This window comes from Cydia fagiglandana, chromosome 10 (genome assembly GCF_963556715.1).
Source record: "Cydia fagiglandana chromosome 10, ilCydFagi1.1, whole genome shotgun sequence".
Classification (NCBI taxonomy): domain Eukaryota; kingdom Metazoa; phylum Arthropoda; class Insecta; order Lepidoptera; family Tortricidae; genus Cydia; species Cydia fagiglandana.
The window spans coordinates 1,818,728-1,841,252 of record NC_085941.1 but is presented as its reverse complement, the minus strand read 5'-3'; the positions used below and the strand labels follow the sequence as shown (position 1 = coordinate 1,841,252).

At 39.7% G+C, this 22,525-nt stretch overlaps 2 protein-coding genes across 3 annotated transcripts in view; one reads left to right on the top strand and one right to left on the bottom strand.

Annotated features, from left to right (window-relative positions):
* Nucleotides 1-22,525, bottom strand: part of LOC134668063 (syntaxin-binding protein 5) — a 407,283-nt gene that overhangs the window by 131,322 nt on the left and 253,436 nt on the right. The window lies entirely within an intron of this gene.
* On the top strand, nt 3,178-7,141 carry LOC134668387 (basic juvenile hormone-suppressible protein 1-like). The gene is made up of 5 exons (XM_063525868.1): nt 3,178-3,219; nt 4,081-4,214; nt 4,658-5,488; nt 5,849-5,994; nt 6,173-7,141. Exons 1-5 carry the CDS (start codon nt 3,189-3,191, stop codon nt 7,119-7,121), a joined length of 2,091 nt encoding a protein of 696 aa, XP_063381938.1. The 5' UTR covers nt 3,178-3,188; the 3' UTR covers nt 7,122-7,141.

Here is a 22,525-nt window from a genome sequence, read left to right as displayed (position 1 = left end):
GCCGCGATTACAGAGGACGCTGGTACAATTCCAGGTTCGGGCACTGGAGGGTGTTGGTCACTTCTTCTTTCGTATATGACATTTATTTCAGTTTAAGAAGACTACTAGTTTTTGAAGCTCAGGGATGTTCTATTGAGTTTAATTGAGGATGCTAGTAAGTGGTAAACACTAATCAATGATATAAAAAAAACCGGACAAGTGCGAGTCGGACTCGCCCACCGAGGGTTCCGTACTTTTTAGTATTTGTTGTTATAGCGGCAACAGAAATACATCATCTGTGAAAATTTCAACTCTCTAGCTATCACGGTTCGTGAGATACAGCCTGGTGATAGACGGACGGACGGACAGCGGAGTCTTAGTAATAGGGTCCCGTTTTACCCTTTGGGTACGGAACCCTAATTAGACTTGCTAACCCTACCAGAGCTCCAGAGAACTACAAAAAGGCAGACAATGCAAGTGAATTCGGGGCTCGCATAGACCTACTTCAACAAACTGCCGTACTCGTAACACGGCCTGCTTGTTAACGCCACAGTGTCTTTTCAACTGCTCGCTGACAACTAGGCTAATCTAATTTTAGATCGGCCATCACATTGTCAGGTGACAATTGTCAAGAGGGTGAAATAGGCACCAGTACGGTTACCATCAGTTTGTCACTGACATAAACGCCGTCGAGAACGTAATTTACATTCTATACATCCCGTTTGCACTAATATGCGAGTGCGAGCGAGATGTATAGAAAGTAAATTACGTTTTCGACGGCGTTTATGTCAGTGACAAACTTATGGTAACCGTACAGGTCCTACTGCTAAATTACGTGACCACTTTGAGGTAGGTCGTTAACCTGTGGAGCGCCCCAGAATTACCGTAGTATGGAACTCCTATACTAGTTACCAGCATATGTGTGACAGTAGGGCGCTCCACGGGTTAAGTTTAATTTGGCGTTTTCTAGAAACGATTGTCACTTGGTCAGGGCGCGTAGCCAACGTGCCCGTTCTTAACGCTCCGCACAAGCCCACACGGCAGGCAATCGGGACTCGGGACGAACTCTAAAATGAGCGAAAGAGCTAATCATGAACACAACATTTTTTTATGTTTAGCATCATCATCATCATCAACATCTCAGCCATAAGACGTCCACTGCTGAATATAGGCCATACATAGGCCTCCCCCTTGGACCTAAATTCGTACCGGTTGGAAGCGACCCGCATCCAGCGTCTTCCGGCGGCCTTAACAAGGTCGTCCGTCCATCTTGTGGGTGGACGTCCTACGCTGCGTTTGCTAGTCCGTGGTCTCCACTCGTTTAGCATATGCATTATAAAAGGTATTTTGTAATATCTGACCATACTCTTAGGGGTGAATGTGTAGGTCACACTGAACCACTTTTACTATGGGTGTAACCCGTCTAACCTCGAAACACCTACCTACGATGTAGGCTGAGTCAATATCACTGATTTTCTACTTTATTCAACATTAAACCTTGTTTATGTTATTGGTTTTAAACAGGATCCAAAAACATTGTTAAGTATTAAGAAATTGATAAGCGAGTATTTGACTTATCCAATTAAAACATTTGGAATATTAAAATAATAAGATAACCTCTAGAATGTGAACAGGTGATATTTTATCTCCAAAATAAACAAAAAATAGATAGATAGATAGAATACTCTTTATTGGCACACCTCAGCAAAAAGATACAAAAGAAAAGAACAATTGATTAAAAAAAATCTAGAGACAAAATTCTTACTTAACCAACTTAAAAATAAAATGTGAAATACAACGTTTTAAGTTTTATATGAGTCTATATTATCCTTAGCTCATCTGTTCTCTATAAAATGAATTTAAAAAAGTACCAAGGAAAGTACTTCGAAATTAAACGTAACAAATGTTGATTTAAAAACATTGGTTAATTTTATTAACTTTCTAAAAAGTCTAACGTTCTTTTAGTTACCTATCTACTACCTTTAATAGGTAGGTAAAGTTCTGTTCAACAAAGTGAGGTAGTGTTATTATACAATACACGTTATATTCGTATTTTCATAGAAATTCGACATTATGTATGACACTGCCACACTTCAACATTGGCCCGACTCTATTTTCGGCACCTTGCTGACATGATTATTGTTTAGGTATATTGTGTTTTGTTTTGTCTAGAAATATTATTGCCCATAATATTAAACTTTACAAAAACAAAAGCAATCTAGAATCCTTAATTTAAAGTGACCTGATTGACCCGTTTCACTCGCCCTTGACATAAGGCACTTGTCCCACCGCCGACGATGAGCGATAAGTTAGTAGAACGATAAACTAGAAACCAGTGGGCGAGCGGCGAGAAGCGAGTGTTAGCTCCAATAGTTTTGTCTTTGTCGCTCGGCTATAGGCGAGTGTTCGAGTGCGACGGGCTATTACTCGCGTCACTCGCTCGGGCGGTGCAGCGTAGCCGAACACGCAGACTAATTGGTCTCGCAGCTTGAGTTCTAACTACGAAGCGAGCATCGCCGAGCGAGTACCGTTGAGCTAGTTTTATCTTATCGCAGCGAGAAACTAGTAGAGCGAGTGTTCTCGCCGGCAGTGTGAACAGCCAGCGATGAACTATTAATATATGTGTCTCTTTTACTAACACAGGATCCTAATCTTTTGTTCGTTTCCTGGGCGAGAAAATCGCCGATAGTTAATCGCTTACTCGCTCTTGGTGGGACAAGTGCCTAACATCATTAAAACCTATAAGCTTAACCAATGTCATACTGCATTACAAAAATATTGAAGGGCAATGGTCCGAAGCCTTTTTTAATATTGAAAACTATTTACAACCGTATTACAATCCAATAAGGTGTATATTCAAAAGCACAGTTTATTAATCATCTAATTAAAATTATATTTTCACTTAACACAGCGGTTATCACTGATCCAAGAGCAATATTTTTGTTTACAGAACTTTCGACGAAAACAACGCATGTTTTTGAGATAGCGCCCAAGATTCTACTTAAAGAGAACGTATTTGTTTAAATTAATTTGTTCGAAACTGAACTTTGAGTAATACAATCTTAAGTTACAATTTCAAAGAAGCATTAATAGAAAATCAGCTGTTTTAAAAGTATCTACTAGTGAAATTAAGATGGCCGAATGCAAGCAGTTAAAAGACTAGTGATTGTGCAGTCGAATCTAGTTGTTCAGTCAGTGGCCGTAGAACCATGAGCTTCGTCATTGGAAAAGATAAGCTGCGTAAGTATTTTTTAATTAATATTTTAGAAAACATACCTGCTCTTCTTGCTTCAATGTTTGTAAATTCAAACTTTTTAATTAATTTAATATTTTTAAGTTAATAGAAATAAATGACTGTGGCCATGAGTAAGCCCATTCATAATAATAATAAAAAAAAAGTAACCCTGAACGCTTTAGTTAAAAATAGTCGAGTTTTCTCTTATTTTTATTAACTTATTAGGCTCGACGGTACAAAAAATTGTATTGTTAAGACGTATTCTGATTGGAATAACCGGTCATACATTTGATCTGATTTTGCTGCGCTTTGATTTTCTCGTAAACTTATTTTGGCTTCAAAATGCGTAACAGTGAACACTATGTAACATGACTGTATTGAACATTTATAAAAATTTGTAGTTTTTTGCTATGTAACAAGAATGTAGTTTTGAAGAGCACGTTTCAACCTTGTCTGTAATGTTGATGTTGTCCTATGGCAGTCCAGAGGTGCAAAGGGCCTTCACAAGCTCGCGCCACGCCTTCCTATCCCCCCTACCCTTCTGGCCTCGCTCCAACTGTAATCTTCTTCAGTCGGTCCCTCAATACTGAGGATCGTGACATCATATCCTTCTGTTGAAGACCAGGTTCCTCCATAGGGTCCTGTTCCCCGCCAAGCGCATGGCCTCGTGCAGTTTTAATTGCATAGGTGCCGTAATTTGAGCACACCATCTAGTAGGAGGAGGCCCTGAGGTCTCGTGCCTTCAACTTTTTCCGTCACTATTACTCTTTCCAGGCTATCCGGAGAGCGACGTGGGAGGTGTCCGAAGTATGAAAGCATTTGGTCCTGGTATAACGTTAACTGTAATAAAGAATTGTTAATTCCAGAATCAGCGAGCATGGAGATGAAGCAGCAGGTGGTGCTGCGGCTGCTGGATCATATCCTGCAGCCGTCGGTGTTCGAGGACGTCAGGAGCGTCGCCAACACCTGGAGGCTGGAGCAGAACCAGCAGGCCTTCTTGGTGAGTGAAAAGTAGTGTTCCAGAATTATGTTTATTTTTAAATACCACATCGGTGGCAAACAAGCACACGGCCCGCCTGATGGTAAGCAATCGCCGTAGCCTATGGTCGCCTGCAACATGAGAGGTGTTACATTCGCGTTGCCGACCTTTTAAAAACCTGTACACTCCTTTTTGAAGAACCCCTATTTCTCCTAGTAACAGTTTTACGGAATAAAATACCTACATACATGTTCATTTATATATGTTTAAGGCAAAGCGGTCAATACGATCAGCGTCAAAAGTCGAACCAACTTGATCTGAGAGGTATTAATTATATTATGTTGGTTTGGGTCAGGCAACTAGAACAGAGCTGGTTTTATTATTGGTAACACTCAACTTCGCGGCTTTTATTATTACCACTAAACAAAATATTAATTTCAAGCTTATTATCTCACTATTTTCAGAAACCAGACGTAGTGGATGCTTTCCTGGAAGTTTACCAATCCGGCATGCTGCCGCGCGCTGAGGTCTTCGTAGAATCCAACTCCAAACACCTCCAAGAAGCCATCAAAGTCTTCCATCTCTTCTACTACGCCAAAGACTGGGACGAGTTTCTCAACGTTGCTTGCTGGCTCCGCGAACGCATCAACCCTGGAATGTTCGTCTATGCCCTCACAGCTTCCATGTTCCACCATCCCGACGGCCGTGGGATCTTACTTCCGGCCCCCTACGAGATCTACCCCTACTTCTTCGTAAATTCAGACGTAATCAACAAAGCCTTCACACTGAAGATGACGAATGCTCAAATCGAAACTGCCTTCGCTGATTACTGGAAAATTAAAACCGAAAAGAATGTCGTCTCTATCGATTCGCGTACTACTCTTCGTTATACGCTGTCTGTAGATGACGTCCTGAGTTATTTCACGGAGGACATCGATTTGAACACCTATATGTTCTACTTGCATATGCTTTACCCTTATTGGCTCACTGGTGAGGGTTACGGCGTTGAAAAGGAGCGAAGAGGCGAAGTGGTTATGTATACGTGTCAGCAGCTACTAGCTCGCATGAGGCTCGAACGACTCTCGCACGGTATGAGGGATATTCAGCCCATCAGCTGGGATGAAACTCTGAAGACCGGTTACTGGCCTAAGATCCGCCTGCACACTGGAGATGAGATGCCCGCTCGTTCGAATGACACTAAGATCGTCCACGAATTTACTGTGAAGACAAAGGAGGCTGTCGAGGACTTTGAGAAGCTACTGCGCTTAGCTGTCATCAAAGGACAATACGAACTGGTACGTATTTTTTATTAAGTCCTACCGAATGTTTAAGATTGCACGCCAAAATCAAGCATGACATGCATACATATATCATAATCAGAAATACCCATCTCGAGACTTGTTTAACTAAGATAATTATTCTAATATCATCATAGTTGCAATATAGTCGTCCTCATCGTTTTCGATGACGGTGACGGTGTGTTCAATATCGGTGTGATGAATATATTAAGCTTTAGATAGTACAGGCAGGTGTGTCCCACTTGTAATTCATCAGTATCATTTTAGGTACAAACAATTGACAAAAGGAAACGACATTTATAATTCCATGAGCTATCAAGAAATAAAAGCATAAAGCATTTTTCTGTCTCATTTCAGCGTGATGGTACGGTCGTACCATTGAGGAAACCTCAAGATGTTGAAAACCTCGGCCGATTGTTGTGGACGCTGCAAAACCCGGGCGGCGCTTACTTCACCAACTTGTCCAAAAACCTGCTAACCTATGCTACATACAACACTAACAAGTAAAGACCCAAAAATTGAAGTATTAAATTTCCTAAAGCAATAAGCCTCTTTTATCAACTTTATAAATATTTTTCCTTTTTTTCTTCCCCTTCGGAGCATATTGCTTCAAGGCACATGATCTTAACAATACATAATTAATCATCGAACTGATTGAAAATATGTTTCAATAATTTTCAGGCACACCTACGTCCCAACAGCCACGGATATGTACTCGACTTCCCTGCGTGATCCTGCTTTCTGGAGAGTCCTGAAACGCAAGCTTGAAGTCTTCCAGCTCTTTAAAAAGCAGTTGCAGAAATACACGCGCGAAGAGTTAAACTTCCCTGGAGTGAAGGTCGAAGGTGTATCCACTACGGAGCTGGTCACCTTTATAGATACGTACGACATGGACATCACTAACGCAGTGTACTTAAACGAGACTGAAGTTCGTAACAAGAAGTCCGATTTCTTATTTGTCGCGCGGCAGAGGCGGTTAAACAACCACCCATTCAAGGTCACCATCGCCGTGTCTTCTGTTAAACCTGTGGACGCTGTTGTCAGGGTCTTCCTTGGTCCTAAATACGACGTCTTGGGCCGCATTACTGACGTCAATGATAAGCGCATGGACATGATAGAGATCGACACCTTCCTATACAAGCTGAAGTCTGGAAAGAACTCAATTGTACGCAATTCCACTGAGTTCCAGGGTGTGATTGAGGATAGGCCTTGGACGCGTCCTATGTGGGATGCTTCCGTGAAGGGCGCTGGTAAGATTGACGAGAACTGGTGGTGGAAGGCTCGCACCGGCTTTCCTCGTCGCCTTCTCCTGCCTTTGGGTACCACTGGCGGTATGGAGCTCCAGCTATTCGTGGTTGTTACACCAGTTCACACCGGTTACAACTTGCCCATAGTGGACATGCACGTCATGAACGAGCGTCGGTCAGGTCGCTGGAGCACCGGCTTCGATGAGATGCCGCTCGGCTTCCCGTTCGACCGCGTCATCGACACTACCCAATTCTTCACTGACAACATGAAGTTCGTCGATGTTCTGGTATACCACAAGGAGGTGGAGTTGCCTAAGGATTGGGAAACGACCGCCGAGCGCCGTGATGACCTGTCTGTGTTAGACAAGGATCTGCTTGTGTAAATGTGCATTCATATTTGATATATTTGGATTGATGTCTCTCGATTGGATTTTATTTTCAAAGGTTTAGCTATAAATTCCAGCTACCTGTTTTAAAAATAAAACTTGTTATAAAAAAACCTATTATTTTTAACTTTTGTAGTACAAAGTAGACAACAATATTTTTTTCCCATTTAATTAAAAAATGTCCAACCTTTAGACTAATTATTCTGTTTCGCAGACCGTTTAAATTATATCTAACAGGGACCAAGATGAATAAATAAGAGATTCACAGGGCCAAGGTACGTAAATAGAAACAGGCAAGGGACCAGTCCCTCGCGCGAGTTTAAGCAAATATTTAGTGCCCCTTTGAAGTATCAAAGACCCTTCCACGCCGTCCCGTAAAGGATTAAGTTCACTGGTTTTTGTGAAACATCTGTCACTGTCACGAGAAAAAGATCTGACGCAGATTAAGTCGTTATATAGCACTACCATTAAAGACAGCGAAAACCTGTGCTGTTATTGACAATGCCTTTGTTGCTTGCTTTAAACAGTTTAAACAAACCAGCTTAAATATTACCTCAACATCCTTTTTAAATGTATGAATGGAGCTTCTACTTTTACTGGTTTAACAGTGACGATGCTTTTGCGAAGCGATAGGAAGAACGGTCCAAAAGTTATCTCCCGAAATGTTTTGATAAACGAACACCGGCTGCGGAGGATTGCGAGTATTGCGACTGTCTCTTTGAGATTTATCGGTTATTGTCCAAACAATATGGCTGCGGGCGTACAGAGCCGACTGAGCTGTTGCTGTATCTAATCGTCGGAATTAATTCTGTTTCAGTTCGTCTGACTAAACTTCCTTTGAGATATCGCTGTTTGACTGAGGCTGTTGATCACTAAGCCTTTGACAACATACATACTGCCTTTATGACAACGTACCAAAAACAATTCTGAGTAGAAAATAATTTAAAGTTTTGGGCAAAGATTCTGATGAATTTTCAAGCATATCGCAACTTAGTTTAACTGGAGAATACCGCCAAGAATTTCAAGAACCCTGAACAATGGTTCTGCTAAATTCTAAAATAATTTTTCGGAAAAGAATCGAATGTTAGTGATAGTAATATGAAATCTCGTACATCAAACTGTTTAGTAATTATACAGGGTGAAATTTAAATCACTGGCCATATTCATTCCTGGCACTAGGTTACACTTAAGGAATCTATTTAGCGAAAAAAAAGAGTACACTTTTTTTTAATTTTCATTTTTCAATTTTTAAATATTTTCCACGAGTCGTGGTCACCCTATTACCACAAATGTAAACAAACCTAATAGTAGGTTTTAACAACAACATCAGCAAAACCCTTATCTGACCTTCACTAAACCTTATAATCGTTGCAATAGGGTCCACCTAGTTAGTGTTGGCGATGGTAGGCAGGTTTATCAATTTCGAGGGTAGTCTAAACTAAACCATTCCGCGCTAGCGGTAAACATAACGGTAAGCATAAATGATTAGTCACTCGTCACTCGCCAACCTTAAAATAATAATCGCGCGCGTCCTAAGGTTAAAAAAAATGTTTTCGAACCGGGAATATTACGAAGTGGTACGGTGTTATTTATTAAGTGGTGAGTGTTTACGTGGTGCACAAAGATTATACGAAATGGAATCCGTTCCACGCCTTCGCAGACAAGGATTGAATCCAAGAGTACCATCTCGTGGGACTTTCGTTAATTGCGTCGATTTTTGATCAAATGTACGTAAGTTGATTCAATTTTTTAAATACGCCTGAATGCAAAGAATCCTGACTTAGTTTTTACTCATTGTTTTTAAGCCACGGACTTTTTGTTAATAATCATTAGTCAGAAATAACATTTTAGATTAAAAATGGGTTGCCTTTGCATTTTGACGGTTCTAAGCCCGTTAATATGAAAGGAAAAAAAAACGCATTTAACTGATTTGCAAGACCGAAGTGATCCCATTAGTGTTCCGTAAACAAAGTTTTGTACGGAACACTAATTAGCAACTTATGTAGGTAATCTCGCTGCAATAGGGTTCATAATTGGTGACGCGATTGCAAACAGCGGCGGGGCGGGGTGTCAATGACCTTAACTGATAAGAGAGAAGCGGGTGTAGTGGGTAGTTATCGGTTCACCATAACGTACGAGGTTTTTAGGACAACTTGATGATGAGTTATTTCGAAAAAAATGTACTGAGCGGTATTAAAAGAAAAAACACGTGTTTAATATTTTTTCGAGTTCTTTCGGTTGTTTCAATTTGGCCAGTGAATTAAATTTCACCCTGTATGTAGGTACCTACACAATTAAATAGTCAGCGGGTTCAAACAATTACTTAGTTAGAGCAACATACACGCCGTATGCGGTATTTACCTATTCATAACAAAACATTTCATTATTTATTTTACTAAAATATTCGTATAAAATATTTAGTTAACAAGGATTTATTCGAAAACACCAATTAAAGTCGTCTGCTCGTTTGCTGACTATCACATAAAAAAAGTATTCATACTCAACATGGTTCCAGAATTTCATTTCAGAAAAAAATATATCGAAAACGTACGATATTTGAGGTATTTACCTATTAGTAATGGTGGCATAGGTATAGCGAACATCGAAATTCAAAACATCGTCTATCTCTATCGCTCTTGCCTAATTGGAGTGATAGAAATGGAGATAGACGAATTTCGAAGCATACTACGTATACGATTTATGAATAGGTTAGTTAGGCCTGTATCGATGACAGTGATTGGGCGTTTGTTTGGGAAAGGTAGACTAGTTTTAGCTGTAGGCAATATTAGCCTACCACGTATAACGGTCGTAACATCCGTTAAAAACCAGTTTGAATTTGGAACCTGCTGCGCGGGAATACGGTTAATAATTGAATTAACTTTCCGATGGATTTACGACATTCTTGTGTGGTGGAGCAGATTTGCCCACAGGCTTTGCTATTAGTGAATATTCTGAAATATGATAGCAATTACATACGATATCAATGCGTATAGCGCTCGAACTAATGTAATTATTTCTGTAGTCTAGACACCGTCAATGACGCGATTAATACCTATGAACCTTCATAAGGTCAACAAGGGTAAGCATAGAGTACAAATTAATAAATTTGCCACTAAGTAGCAAACAACACTTATAAAATGTAAAAAACCGGCCAAGTGGGACACGCGCACGAAGGGTTCCGTACCATTACGCAAAAAACGGCAAAAAATCACGTTTTTTATAATGTATTTTAGTATTTCTTGTTATAGCGGCAACAGAAATACGTCATCTGTGAAAATTTCAACTTTCTAGCTATCACCGCATGAGATACAGCCTGGTGACAGACAGACGGACAAAGGAGTATTAGTAGTAGGATCCCGTTTTTACCCTTTGGCACAGAATAAATAATAGTACTAGGTACAGAAGACTCACTCTCTAACAAAACGCGTTTGTCACGATCAGTTGCGACAGCGCCACGCGCGGCTTATGGCAAACCCCAAAATTGGGGTCGAACGGATGGACTTTTAGCTACCTGTAGCAAAGCGACGAAATCGCGGAGTGAGCCACGCCTGCCTTTGGGTACGGAACCGTAAAAAGGCGATATATGAAGGCCATAATTCCATATTGACCTTAATGAATGTATGAAACAACTCCAAACTTTACCAATTACATGCTAAGTGGAACAGTGGAATTTTAGGAAAGAGAATTTAAATTAAACGCAGCACGGGCCCCAAAGTGTGCCGTGCGACCCGCCCACACCACCATACAGTGAATAAGAGCTGAAATTGACTGAAATACAGCTTTTGATTGACCTATTTCAATATTTTTTTTAAGTATAATCATATAGTGTTTTTAAATCCAGTATTTTTCGGTAGATATTATTTTATGTAAAAAGTAAAACCAGTGATAGATAAACAACTTTGATCGAATAGTTTCTTTTTTAATATGCAATTTAAAGCTTTTAAAATATTCATTCCGCACAAAAAAAACTATTATCATTAAACTAAGTCGTAACTAATAAGTTCCTCAACAAATTACAAGACATCTGAATCTGACGTTTTTCCAGCAAGTACCTATACCTCGTTTTTTTTAACATTAGAAAAAAGGTAAACAATCTTAATGTGTCTTTTAATTGAAAAACACATTTTAAAAATAAGTTACGGCAAATATGTAACAATTATGAATCTAGTACGATCATTTATATTCTTCTGCTTTCATAAGTAATAGTTTTTGGTTTTTAAAAAGCGTTTTTCAATTAAAAGACATGTCAAGATCGCTTACCTTCTTGCAAGTTCTTTCTAATGCTAAAAAAAATGAACTATAAGTGTCATTCTATAACTTGCTAACTATGTAAACAAACCGCCATTTTGAAACGGTCAGCACTGAATGATGATTTCAGTATGGCGGTTTGTTTACATAGTTAGCAAGTTCCATAAAATGACACTTTAGGTAAGCGTGCGACTGAAGCTGCAATATTTACCGTCCCCTCACGACGGATCGCAATTTAAATCCTGATTCCGGAAAAAAACCTGTTATCACTATACTATAAAAGCCTACCTACCGCGAAAAAAATGACAATCGAAATCCTCTGTAATCACTAAACTAACAGAACCCTACGACCCCAACATTACAAGACATCTGACGTTTACTTTTTCCAAGCGTGCGCCTGACGCTCCAATATTTAATGTCCCGTCACGACTGACCGCAATTTAAAGCACGTAAAATACTTACTCAGAAAAAAACTTGTTATCACTAAAACTATAAAAGCCTACCTACCGCGAAAAAAATGACAATCGAAATCCTCTGTAATCACTAAACTAATAGAACCCTACGACCCCAACATTACAAGACATCTGACATTTACTTTTTCCAAGCGTGCGACTGACGCTCCAATATTTAATGTCCCGTCACGACTGACCGCAATTTAAAGCACGTAAAATACTTACTCAGAAAAAAACCTGTTATCACTAAAACTATAAAAACCTACCTACCGCGAAAAAAATGAAAATCGAAATCCTCTGTAATCACTAAACTAATAGAACCCCACGACCCCAACATTACAAGACATCTGACATTTACTTTTTCCAAGCGTGCGACTGACGCTCCTATATTTAATGTCCCGTCACGACTGACCGCAATTTAAAGCACGTAAAATACTTACTCAGAAAAAAAAACTGTTATCACTAAAACTATAAAAACCTATCTACCGCGAAAAAAATGACAATCGAAATCCTCTGTAATCACTAAACTAATAGAACCCTACGACTCAGACATTACAAGACATTTGACGTTTACTTTTTCCAAGCGTGCGACTGACGCTCCAATATTTGCCGTCGCGTCACGACGGGCCGCAATTAACGACGTATCGCAATCTGTCGTCTTCTCCGACGGTCGGAAATTGATCGCCGACGGACTGAGGACATCAGAGCCAGATTATAGTTCAAGGGGTGAGCGAGCCGGAAAACTTATGATTTTTTGGTATTTATTTCTTAATCAATCCTTTACGGAACACTTACAGATATTATACGGCCAAAATTAAGACATATAACATCATCTTTTTGTATTTTTGTTGAGTCGTCTGGTCCGGGTGGTGATATTACGATTCGTCATTGAACATTTAATTTTACCTAGTCATACCTACCCTAGAAGTTATAATTATTTGAATGGAGTACTTCAAACAGAAAACACTTTTGAAAAACGTTCCACAATGTAAACTTTTTAAGTAGGTAGAACTCTATTCAAAACTTGATACCTAAGTACTTTGTTTTTAGTTTTGTTAAAGCAGACACACTTAGTTCTTTTGTGGCTGGTGTTATGATACCTAAGTACCTACTTTTTTTTTTAGTATTGATTATAACAACAGAATAGTCGTATTGTTAAAACTTAAGTAATATAAAATATAAACTTCTTGAACAATGAAACCAAGCAACAGTAAACAAATTGAAGTTTTAGTAGTAAGTATTCAACAAGACAAAAGCATAAGACGCTAACAAATAAGTATACATAAGAAGCTAACAAAAATAGTTCAAAATTCAGTGAATTTATGAAACCGCAAACCGCTTATCAAAAACTATAATATTATGTCTTGAATATTATAATAGCAACACTCTTTACTGAACGTTGGATCTTATTTCTTTTTAAGTTTAATTATTGCCAGCTAACAGTGCGGACGACAGTTCCTACTTAAATACAGGGTTACCATACGTAGGACGGAAAATCATGACATCACTCAAAAAATCCTGATATTTCTTGGACGGTCAAAACTCCAACAATCACCATCACCTCCGTATCTTCAAGTTTATTTAATCCAAGAAAATTTTGAAATCATATGCTGTAACTAGAGCACAATCTCCTCTTTCCTCTGGCAACATCCAAACTTTTAGCTGCCTTCTAGTGGTTCGTTGAGGTTTCTTAGGGCCACCCCACATTTAGCGTCGGCGTCTGGTCAGCGCTATGGAAAATGACGTCGCTGCGCAGTTACGTCGCCGTTGCGTCGACGTTACGTCGAGCAGCGGCCATAGAGTTGTAGACGCCGACGCTCGAAAGACGCTAAATGTGGGGTGGCCCTTAAACCCTGACACTCGCCAAGTTTCCATGCATTCCCGATAAAGGACCAAAAGTCCTGAAATCCAGGCGAAATCCTGAAGTATGGTAAGCACACTTAAATACGGCAAAGTTCAATAAAGCTTTGCGGTTCCTTAAGTCCTTTCAAGTGAAGTTAGCAACATATAATTCGTAATAATTCAACTAAAGGAATAACTCCTAAGTTACTGAATAAATCCGAGTCGACGATCGGAGTCTTTGAAAGGCGAAAAGTTAACGCGACCGGGCGAGTTTGCCTTTTGATGGACGGAATTGTATCGAAGCGGGAGAATAAGAAGCCCCTTTTAGAAATGACTCTTGGAATTGTTACCAGACAGACTTTGTTAGTTTTCATTTTGTTTTGCGGTATACGAATAACTTATTTAATGATTTTAAAGGTTTAAACAACATGAGAGCCTAGTAAAATTATCAGAGCTGTTATTTATCAGACCTACAGCGTGTACTTTTTTAGGGTTCCGTACCCAAAGGGTAAAACGGGACCCTATTACTAAGACTTCGCTGTCCGTCCGTCCGTCCGTCTGTCACCAGGCTGTATCTCACGAACCGTGATAGCTAGACAGTTGAAATTTTCACAGATGATGTATTTCTGTTGCCGCTATAACAACAAATAGTAAAAACAGAATAAAATAAAGATTTAAATGGGGCTCCCATACAACAAACGTGATTTTTGACCAAAGTTAAGCAACGTCGGGAGTGGTCAGTACTTGGATGGGTGACCGTTTTTTTTTTTGTTTTTTTTTACATTATGGAACCCTTCGTGCGCGAGTCCGACTCGCACTTGCCCGGTTTTTTTATTTATATAACGGCATATGTTAAGGTTAGTGAATATAGGCCCCAATGAAAACCTCCACATGTTTTATGTAAAGAAAGAAGACTTTTATTTTCCTTAAAAAAATCACCATGCAATGTATCACAAAATTGTTTTTATTATTCAAAACGTCGCACACGTCATAACTGTTACAAGTTATAATTAATATGTACGCAATACATTCCTGCATGAAAACTTTTTATGAATTAATTACGCACTTGTAGCTAAATTACTTCATTGACTTAATACGTGTGTACAATACAACAAATTTCATTTTTTATTTCGATCAATTTTCCAATTTCAAGTTAAAGACGCATTTCGGCCGCGTCACAACATACTCGTATTTAGTAAGTAATTCACCAATTAATATTCTTGGCTCAGCAGCCTGTTGAGCCGGCGCGGCTGAAAAATTAATCGCGCCGAGGCGAGCGTAAGCCGGTTCTGATGTAAGTGGGGATTAACTCAAGATTCTGCCTGGCACGTTGCTATGATCTATTTTGATAGGTATATATACAATTGCCTGCGCTCGCGGTGTTCCAGTTAAGAAAAAATTGCCTTAATCCTTACTACCTGCTACCTGCAAGGCGTTCAGAATTATAAATGTTATAATTACTCGTTACTCGTTATAATTATAACGATTAGGGTGGAACACCGCAAGCGCAGGCGATGGAACAACGTATCTTTGACACAACCACGTATTCTAAGGGTAGTTAATTAGTATAGATAGGCCATATTTTTTCCTTGTTCTTTATTTTTATTTATTCTAGTTAAGGTTAAATTAAAAACCGGGCAAGTGCGAGTCGGACTCGCGCACGAAGGGTTCCGTACCATAATGCAAAAAAAAACAGAAAAAAAAACGGTCACCCATCCAAGTACTGACCACTCCCGACGTTGCTTAACTTTGGTCAAAAATCACGTTTGTTGTATGGGAGCCCCATTTAAATCTTTATTTCATTCTGTTTTTAGTATTTGTTGTTATAGCGGCAACAGAAATACATCATCTGTGAAAATTTCAACTGTCTAGCTATCACAGTTCGTGAGATACAGCCTGGTGACAGACGGACGGACGGACGGACAGCGAAGTCTTAGTAATAGGGCCCCGTTTTACCCTTTGGGTACGGAACCCTAAAAATCTCGTTGAAAATTGTTTCAATTTGCAGTTGTATAGAAAATGTATTATGCCTACTCTGCCTCGCCTAGACTATTTAGCCGGTACCTCTAATAAGTCTTATATGTAGTGCAAATATTTAAAAAAACGTATCAGAGGAAATATTTTTGTACCGTCGACGTCAAAGATATGTTTACACTTTTGCACCTTACTCCTTCGTAATAAGGCGAAAAATGTAAACATATCTTTGACGTCGACTATACCTAGCCATCAACAAAAGCCAATGCATCCTTCACGTTTCGCCACGTGAATGAAGACTAATGTTTCCCAGGCCGGTGATAGATGGCGCTCTTTAAAGCGGCTAGGCAGACCTCTTAGATCAGAATATTTGGCTGAGCAGCAGGCGTATTATGGATGGCTTTATCCACGTGACAATATAACCATCACTTTTTAACACAGCGCGATTGAAAGTGATGGATAACGTTTTATCACGCTGTCACGTAGATAAGAACGAACATAATATCCGTACATATGTATTGGCAGGGCCAAGTAGAGCAGATTTTCTGCCTTGCTTGCTCCTGGCAATGGTTACCCTATATCGTGTAGGTAATATATGTATTTAGTTTTTTTTATTAATTTTCTATTAGGTAGTCTATTTTTTTCTTTTTGCCACTAATATAGTTATTAAGATACTCTGTAACTAACATAATATGGATCAAACTTGGTCTAAAACAGTTAAATGATTTATTCCCTATATATAAATACTATAGTAGGTATAGTATAATAGTGGCAGGTATTATTTGATAAATATCAAATAGTCATCAGTGAAGAAAACAATCTTGAGGTAATCTGTAGACATATGCGACGAGCTACAAAGGTGTGTTAAGCCCCGAATCCGCATTGGGAACACGTTGAGACTAAACACTCTCGTTAGAGAAGGCGTGTGCTCAGCAGTGGGATGTACAACCAATGAAATTAGTTTCCGTGCCATTTCGTACCTTGTCACAGTGGCAATCAATAAGAGAGTAGCTAGGGACCTCATACTAGTGTCAATGTGACAAGGTAGGTACGAAATTAACAATGACATGACTCTCACCAACAAACCTACTTATAAATAAGCTGATTTTGATGATAGTTAGATACAAAAACTTTTACACGTTTTATGGTCGAAGAAGACTTAAATTGCTTTCCATACAAACAAAACTAATTATATTTTCGTTGCAAACAATATATGAGAAATCGCATTGAATTTCCACACGCCTCTTCCAATTCCAACACATGCGTCTTAAACTTTTCTAATATAAAGCAAAATAGTGCTTTCGCACAAGTGCTCCGTCTTAAAAATGCATAAAAGACATAGTAATATCATTCTAGACACAATGGAAACGTATTAGAGTTTAAATTGCAAAGAACTTTTCTAAACAAGTCTAAAAGAAAAGAAGAATGTATCACCATGTCTCAAATCTAAACTTTATCACAAATGTTTTAAAGTTGAAATTAGAATGCATACGACTGCAGACTCGTTGCGCTGTTGTCGACTCTATAAGGTCCTGGGTGTCACAAAGTCTTAGAGTTAGAGACACACGAATGCTTCGGTATAATGTAACTTAATTCTTATGCTAGCTTGCGCTTAGTAACTTTATGAATTTAAGTGTTTGTCCTAATCTTACAGCCGTATTCGAACAATGAGATACGTCAAATACTAGATATTGGAAATATATGTCAGTGTCAAACAAGTGTCAAAAGTGACGTTTTTATTTGAAGAAATGTCAATTTTGACACTTGTTTGACACTGACATATCTAATCCATATCGTTTGAATATCTAGTATTTGACGTATCTCATTGTTCGAATACGGCTGTTAGAATATAAAACATTTCTGTAACCTTAAATTCCCTGAAAATTGTCTACTAAGTATGTTAAACATTTCCTGGCTTGTAAACAGTGATTCTACTATATAAATAGCTGTCTATATTTAATTCCTAATAATGGTCAAGTTTCACCCTTTGGACGGTAACCTCTTTTCGCAAAAATCATATAATTTCAATCTTTTGAATCACATTTTCAGCTGTCAATTCCTGTTGTTCTTATTCTGGTAAAATGTATAATATATTACCTATTTGTATGTCACAAATACAGCCTAATGTAATATCAACTCTCATCCCACCACAAATCAATACAAACTAAAGTAAGCATCCAATCGAGTGAACAATAGCACAAATGACAATAGACAGCATCGTGTGTGCGGCGATGTGGACTCAGGCGGAAGGGAGCAACAGTTGCCTGTAGAATAGTCTCATAGATGGCGCTTTTACCCGCTCGTTATTTTCTGAATTACGCTGTTATAATTTGTAAGCCATGCTCATATAAAATGTAAGAATGTCATTTAAATTATGGGATCTATCTCAGTGCGTGCGGATAAGATAGTTTGAGTCAGCTGGAAGTAGGCAAAAGTTGTGGCTGTAACATGCTTTTTGTTTTCTGAATCGCTGGAATTGTTTGAGTCAAGTATAACATATCACCACAAATCAATACAAACTAAAGTAAGCAGCCAATCGAGTGAACAATAGCAATAACAATAGGCGGTGTCGTGTGCGGCGATGTGAACTCAGGCGGAAGGGAGCAACAGTTGACTGTTGTTTCAATAGTCTCATAGATGACGCCGTCAGGTTACAGCGTCATCATCATCAGCGTACGTATGTATAGGTAGGTAGGTAATTAGTATTTCATGGATACTGGCGGAAAACATGACTGCGATTTACCCGGTGGCTATTGGATTTTCTCCACTTTGCCCCAAAAAGATTTAAATTTTAATTAATGCAAAATGTACAGAATGGGTTCAAAAATTTTGGAAATCTTTGCTATGTGTTTTGGAAAAAAAAAACGGTTTATTTTTTCGAAACATTCTTACAGCTAGAAAAGTAGTTTCGGTCCTCGGTCAGTTTCTAAATATGGCTTCACAAATAGCAATTGTTCAAAAAGCAACAATACAGGACATTATAATTTTTAAGAAAAAAAAACCGACTTCCATGGGGGCCGATGAAAGATTATTGTAGATGGTACACTATATAGAAAAGGAGGTAAAACCACCCACTTTTTTACTAGCATTTCGCTTCTGTATAATGGCTCCTCTACAGGATGGGCCAACGCCGGCCACTCCAAGGGACGCAGCCATGCACTATCACTTGCTCCCTCTAACGCATAAATGCGTCCCTTGGAGTGGCCGGCGTTGGCCCACCGTGAAGAGGAGCCATGAGGGTCGTAGTTCTAGCCTAACCTAACCCACTCCTCAGTTCGAACCTAATATAATCAAACCCACTTTTCAAGTAGCATTTCGTTTCTGTAAGGCTCGCAGTTCTAACCTAACCTAATCCTTGTTCGGTTCTGTGAGGATCGCAGTTCAAACCTAACCTAACCCACTAAATGGCGCATGCCGTGCGGTGTACGGGGGTTTAAGCGGGAGGGGCTAGTAAGATTGGCATCATCGTACTTTATACCTACATTAATTTTATGGTAGGTACGTAATCATAGTTGTTTATTTAGTTAAGGTATCATAGTGGTTTTCTGGGTCAAGGTCCGGGTCCGAGTCCGGGTCAGAGTCCGGGTCCGTGTCCGGGTCCGAGGCCGGGTCCGAGTCCGGATCCGAGTCCGGGTCCGGTTCCGAGTCCGGGTCCGAATCCGGATCCGAGTCCAGGTCCGGGTCCGAACCGGATCCGGGTCCGAACCGGATCCGGGTATGAGTCCGAGTCCGGGTCCCAGTCCAAGTCAAAATCGAAATTCGTAATCACCAAACGTGTACCATGCGTCATTGAAGAGTTCTGTTCTGGTCATCATCAGCAGTTCCACTTCATCAAATGCGACAGTTTTGAATGTAAATGCTTAATTTTATGATGACAATACAAAAAAATCTATACGTATGCCTTTAATATTTGAGGAGTTCCCTCGATTCCTTATGGATCCCATCATCAGAACTCGAGCTTGACAAAAATGTGGCTTAAAAACTTAACTTGCTTAACGAACATAACGAAAAGGAAAAATCGCCAAATGTGAACTATGCGTCGTTGAAGAGTTCTGTTCTGATCATCATCAGCAGTTCCACTTCATCAAATGCAACAGTTTTTAGTGAAAATGCTTGATTTTCTGATGTAAATACAAAAATCTCTATACGCATGCCTTTAAGAGTTGAGGAGTTCCCTTGATTCCTCATGGATCCCATCATCAGAACTCGAGCTTGACAAAAATGTGGCTTAAAAACTTAACTTGCTTAACAAACATAACGACGAGGACAAATCGCCAACCGTGAACTATGCGTCGTTGAAGAGTTCTGTTCTGATCATCATCAGCAGTTCCACTTCATCAAATGCAACAGTTTTTAATGAAAATGCTTGATTTTCTGATGTAAATACAAAAATCTCTATACGCATGCCTTTAAGATTTGAGGAGTTCCCTTGATTCCTCATGGATCCCATCATCAGAACTCGAGCTTGACAAAAATGTGGCTTAAAAATTTAACTTGCTTAACAAACATAACGAAGAGGACAAATCGCCAACCGTGAACTATGCGTCGTTGAAGAGTTCCGTTCTGATCATCATCAGCAGTTCCACTTCATCAAATGTCACTTTTTTGGATGTATATGCTTGATTCGTTGATAAAAAACCAAAAATCACTATGTGTATGCCTTTAAGATTTGAGGAGTTCCCTCGATTCCTCATGGATCCCATCATCAGAACTGGATTTTGACAAAAACGGGACCAATCTGTATGCATATACATTCAATCAAAAAAAGAATTTTCAAAATCGGTCCAGTAATGACGGAGTTATGGAGTAACAAACATAAAAAAAAATAAAAAAAAAACATACAACCGAATTGAGAACCTCCTTCTTTGAGATTTGGAAGTCGGTTAAAAATCGCAATCAATGCCAACGCAAGCGACCATCGTCCATTTAGCGAACGAGGCATCAATAGAGGAGCAAAACAAAAGCTATCGTACCTGGTGCGACTAGGGTCGGACTTGCAGAGTATTCAGCTGATTATTTTCGGCTAATAAAACTAGGACGGTACGACCGAAGCCAAATATTAAAGCTGAGGGTTGAGGAGACAATGCGAGATAAATAGAAGCAGCCTAAAATGGGAGCGTCTACGGGGTCTGACTAGGGCAGAGTATCAATTTGAATGTGATTCGTGAGTTTATCGGCTAAAGAAGTTACGACACATGAGAAAAATATAAGCCGTCGTAATAGGTGCGACTGGGGTCTGACTAATAGGCCAATTCGAACGTGCAACTGACATCAAACCGATGATATTTTAATCATATTGGAATTATATCAGTTAGTAGTCATTAGATGAGAAGCTAGAGGAGACTCTCTGAGAACCAAGGCGGGGCTGAGGTCAGAGAAGATTATTCGACTAATTTTCTACCTCAATAAAAGTCGCGAATTTTTATGAATACAGGCGCAGGTAAGGCCTTTGGAACAACATTAGGTAGTACTCAAGAACATTCGTAAGTTATTCCAGTTTCGCAGAAAACGAATTGGCAGATAATAAGCCGAAAACCTTAGCCCAACCCTAGATTCCACCTCGGCGAGCAGCGTTCATTAGTTAGTTTATTTGTTTGTCCCCCACCAGCGCTGCTGCTTTGATTCCGTTTTAACTTTGTTTGCTTTGTTGTTTGTATTAGATCGCTGGAGAAACGGAATAGGAAAATATGGAATGATAAATAATATTTTCTCTCGACCAAATAAAACGGGAAAAGGAGAATGTACATTTTACCCTATTAAAGTCTTTCAGTCGATTAACTTGTTTGTTTTAAGTTTATAAATTTCTCCGATTTTAATCCTTTAACACAGCGGTCGGTAACAAAAAAAGATCACTTCGATCTATCCCCATACGAATTCAGAGATGCGCTGTCAATACGCTACCATAGAACACCAAACGCCATGCCGCAATCATGCGACGGCTGTGGCAACGGCAGCTTCAACATCGACCACGCGCTCTGCTGTAAAACTGGAGGCCTAATCACAAGGCGGCACAATGAGATTAGAGACTTATTCTGTGAACTTTGTCAACACGCGTGGGGCAACGTAACAAAAGAACCAATAATCTCGGAAAATGACTGCGGCCTACGTGCAGATCTATCTTGTCGTGGCGTTTGGGATGCGCAGAGGGAGGCGTTGTTTGATATCCGTGTCGTCGACACTGACGCTCCTTCTTACCTCTCACGACCCGTCACATCTGTACTAAAATCAGCTGAAGACGAAAAGCAGAGAAAATATTCCACGGCCTGTGAAATGCGACATGCAACGTTCACCCCACTTGTAACATCTGTTGACAGCGTCTATGCACCCCAAATGTCCTCCTTTATAAAACATATGGCAGAAACCATATCTCAACGGTGGAACCGTTCTCTAAGCACCATACTGGGCTGGCTGAGATGCAGGATCAGTATCGCCGTTATACGCGCCACCAGCATGTGTATCCGAGGCACACGCCACCGTTTTAAGTCGACCGCCAGGTGGCTTGGGTTCGACGACGGTGCCGCCCTTCCACACATCGATTGAAACCACTTTTCTACCCTACCCACATATGTATTACCTACCCCTTTGCCTATGTACTTATGATTGTTTTAATGTAATAAATTTTTGACCCTATTATCTCTATGGAAAACCTTTTAGCAGCCAAGGGTCACATGGTAGTCAACGGAGGTGACGCGGGCCGTGCTTTGTTAATATTTATGACTTTATGAGACACTGTCGTTTGTCACTATTACATACGTTACAAAATAGCCAAGGCGGCACTCGGGCCGCAAGTGACAGGTTCACGAGCCGCATGCGGCCCGCGGGCCGCAGGTTGCCGACCGCTGCTTTAACATAACAACGTTGAAAAAGGCCACGATTGATGCCAGT